This window comes from Hermetia illucens, chromosome 4 (assembly GCF_905115235.1).
Source record: "Hermetia illucens chromosome 4, iHerIll2.2.curated.20191125, whole genome shotgun sequence".
Taxonomy (NCBI): Eukaryota; Metazoa; Arthropoda; class Insecta; order Diptera; family Stratiomyidae; genus Hermetia; species Hermetia illucens.
In genome coordinates, this window is record NC_051852.1 from 127123374 (window position 1) to 127126963 (window position 3590).

Consider the following 3590-nt stretch of genomic DNA (forward strand, 5'->3'; position numbering starts at 1 on the left):
TTCTGTTTACATCTCCCATTGCCACGAATTGAATTGAGTGCAGTAACATTCGAACATTTCCAAAACAATGCCCATGATGAGTTTTGCATATTCCCAAAAATCACTAATTTAGGTAGATTGTGATCTTCTGTCAATCAATGATACCAAAAAATTGCGTTTAGATGCAGAATTTTCCAATATTGTCGCAAATGGACACTTGACGAGAATGATAGCAAACACTATCTTTTTATAAATTACCCCCAGTACCATCTGTGCACATTTCCAAACATATTATAATTCCAACTTCTTAAAAAAGATGATTAATAAAAGATTAGTATGCCAAATCAATTAATTATTCACCAAAAACCCGCACACAAATATATATATAAAGATTTATATGGATAGCTTTTATGTCTATCTTATCAGATTGAGGAAAAAACAAAAAAAATAATGCAAATATTAAATACGGTATCAGTAATTAATTAATAAGAAACTAATAACTACATAGATAATATCTGAGATAAATTGTAATACAATAGATTGACAATTATTTTTCAAGTTGCAATTTGGTATAAAAGAAAGAGCTCTTTAAGAAATTTTCATCAGTTCCTTGAGTTTTCCGAAGAACCGAATTTCCAAAATGAAGGCCATCGCAGTTGTTGCCCTCCTCGTCCTTGTTGCCTGTGCCCAAGGCAAGGTTTACACCCGTTGTGAAATGGCACGTCTCCTCTACAACAACCATGGTGTTAAGAATCTAACCACCCTCGCCAACTGGGTTTGTTTGATTGAACACGAATCATCCTTCAACGATCAAGCCGTCGGTGCCCTCAACTCCAACGGAACCCGCGACTATGGTCTCTTCCAAATCAACAACAAATATTGGTGTCAAGGAAACGTCGCTTCCAGCAACAGCTGCAAAATCGCCTGTACCTCCCTCCTCGGAAACTTTAATGCTTCCTGGAACTGTGCCCAACTCGTCTACAAACAACAAGGATTCAAGGCCTGGTACGGATGGCTCAACCATTGTAACGGAACTGCTCCAAGCGTTGCTAGCTGCATCTAAGTTTCTCCTGGAAAGTATTAATAAAGAGATTTGATGAAGAATAAACTTCTTTGTGTTAAGTATATCGTACAGAAGAAAGCGCCCTCCATTCCAGCCCCCCCCCCACTACTCTTCCTCTTCCTTCAAGTCCCTTCATTTCTATCGGTTTGACAACCGAAAACCATCCATGGGGAATTTGAGAATAGCAAATTAGAAAGTTAACCTTTTCTAAGAAATGGTGAATCCTGCTGATCGCGTTGAAAGGAGAAATTTCTGTTCCGAGGTGTTTCGGGATTGACAAGAGCATGCGATCACCTGTTTGGGATAGAATGACTGGCGAGATATTCAAACCCATCTTGCGAACCATACCATCATGCCCAGTGTTTGTATGAGCATTGTCTACGAGAGCGCTATTTTCCTGCTTTCAGCAGGGCTGATAGTGTTGTTGTGCTCCTGAAGTCTTCCAAGAGGGATAGGAGTAACACTCGGTCTCACAGGAGTGTGTGAACATCCCATCTGGTGCCTGACAAGGAATTCGATTTCTAGACTAGCAGATCCACTGGCGACACCTTAATGCAGATGAAAAAGTTTGCTCTCCATTGTATTGTTTTGTGTTGTGTGACAAGGCGTATTATACCACTAGTCCAACACAAAATTTTCGCCTGCATTGCCGCAAGACGCCGCCCATTGTCTTTTATAGTCGGCCAACACTCAGAACCATAGAGGGCGACTTGCTGGACAACATTGTAGTAAAGTTTAGATTAGAGGCGTTCGTTGATACGTCCATGACAAGCAACACAAGTTGTGGAACGTTATTCATCCAGGTTGCGCTAATGCGTGAAGCAATTTCATAACGAAGTTCTCCATTGGCGGATAGCATTGACCCGGGATATTTAAATCGTTCAGTCCTGGGCAGGTCACTGCCGCTGGTGGTGCCTGTGTCAAATTCATTTTTAGAACGTGTTGCATGAGGCGATCATTTCATTTTGGGATCAATTCTTCGAGATCAATTTTGGTATTAGACGCTAAGAAAACATCATCTGTGTAAGGCAGTATTCAGGGAGCTGGACGCCGGATGTTCCGTGTGACAGTATCCATAACAAGAATACAGCGGGGTAGTGAGAGCATGATTCGTTGATGAACACCAACAGAGACACAAAACGGTTTTGATACACCCGTCACAATTCCAACTTTACTTTTCGGATCCCAGTAGAGCAATTTAACCCAGTGAACGAATTCTTCTGGCACTAGTTGTTGTTGTAGAGCATATCAGATAAGCTCATGTGGGGCACGGTCACACGCTTTCTCCAGATCCAGAAATGCAATGTAAAGTGAGCGATGTTTCTCCGTGAGTAGCCACACAGCGTGTATTTCGTCAATAGTTTTGCAGTTCTTGATAAATCCGTTTTGATTCACGGTTATTTGAACGATTTTGCGGATACTGTTGTCAAGAATTCTTTGAAAAATCTTCATAGTATGGGACAGCAGTGTCCGGATAGCTGAGTGGTTAGAGCGCAAGGCTGTCGTACGGATGGTCGCGGTTCAAATCTCACTGGTGGCAGTGGAATTTGCATTGTGATTTGACGTCGGATGCCAGTCGACTCAGCTGTGAATGAGTACCTGAGTCAAATCAGGGTAATAATCTCGGGCAAGCGCAATGCTGCCCACATTGCCTCCTAGTGTACCGTTACTGTCTTGAATGAAGTGCTCTAACACACTTCAAGGCTCTGATCCAACATGGATTGTTGCGCCAACGATTATTATTATTATGGGACAGCAACCGGATTGGACGATAAATAATTTGTTGGACTACCTTTTCCATATTAGAGATGTGATTTAGTTAGTCAGTTTAGTTAGCTGGGGGAGCCGAAGCTCCGAGGACTCAGGCCATTGTTGGGTCCATTGTACTATCTAACATTGATTAAAGCTGTGAGCAAGTGGCGGCGTTCAATTTAGTCAATTGGTTGGTGGTCAATTTGGTTGAAATTGGTCCCACCTGGAGAGGACCATGTATGTTTGTGAGGCACTTTCCGCCCAAATCAGGTACTTCAAAAAACCATTTCGTCCGATTGTGCTAACTGAATAACTCGCAATTCGTTATTATTGATATCCTAATGTAAGCGATGGTAGTTGATGTATTGCCTGAATATTAAATTGCTTGTTTTACACTTGCTTGTGTCACATTTATTTTACACTTTACGTGCTCCGTCCCTACTTGACTGTTAAAATCTTCAAGTATGATTTTGATGTCATATTTGGGACAAGCTTCGAGGGTCAAATCAACTGCCTCGTAGAAGATTTCTCCGACTCTGCTGTCTCCTCTGTAGGGTCCTGAACGTTATTATTATTATTCTGTTAAGGGAAAGTCGCACCGCTTTCTTGAAGAACTATTGTGCCCCTTTTACTGGTTATAGTGTACCTATTGATCATAGTATCTCAAACAGGCCTATAACCGTTAGGAACTTTAGTATGTTCCCTACTTCTAGATCTTTCAGCCTTGCATCTAGTAGTAAGTGTTCTCCCAGGTGCCTTGACCTACTTTACACAAGTGCCGGACACTGTCCCAGGA

The 3590-nt window shown here is 41.7% G+C and overlaps 1 protein-coding gene across 1 annotated transcript; it reads left to right on the forward strand.

Moving 5' to 3' along the window:
• Window positions 1-619: 619 nt before the first annotated feature.
• On the forward strand, window positions 620-1042 carry LOC119654075 (lysozyme c-1-like). The gene has a single exon (XM_038059237.1). It carries the CDS (start codon window positions 620-622, stop codon window positions 1040-1042), a length of 423 nt encoding a protein of 140 aa, XP_037915165.1.
• Window positions 1043-3590: the final 2548 nt, after the last annotated feature.

Coding starts and splice junctions, on each gene's coding strand:
- LOC119654075 (XM_038059237.1), top strand. CDS start 620: ATGAAGGCCATCGCAGTTGTTGCCCTCCTCGTCCTTGTTGCCTGTGCC.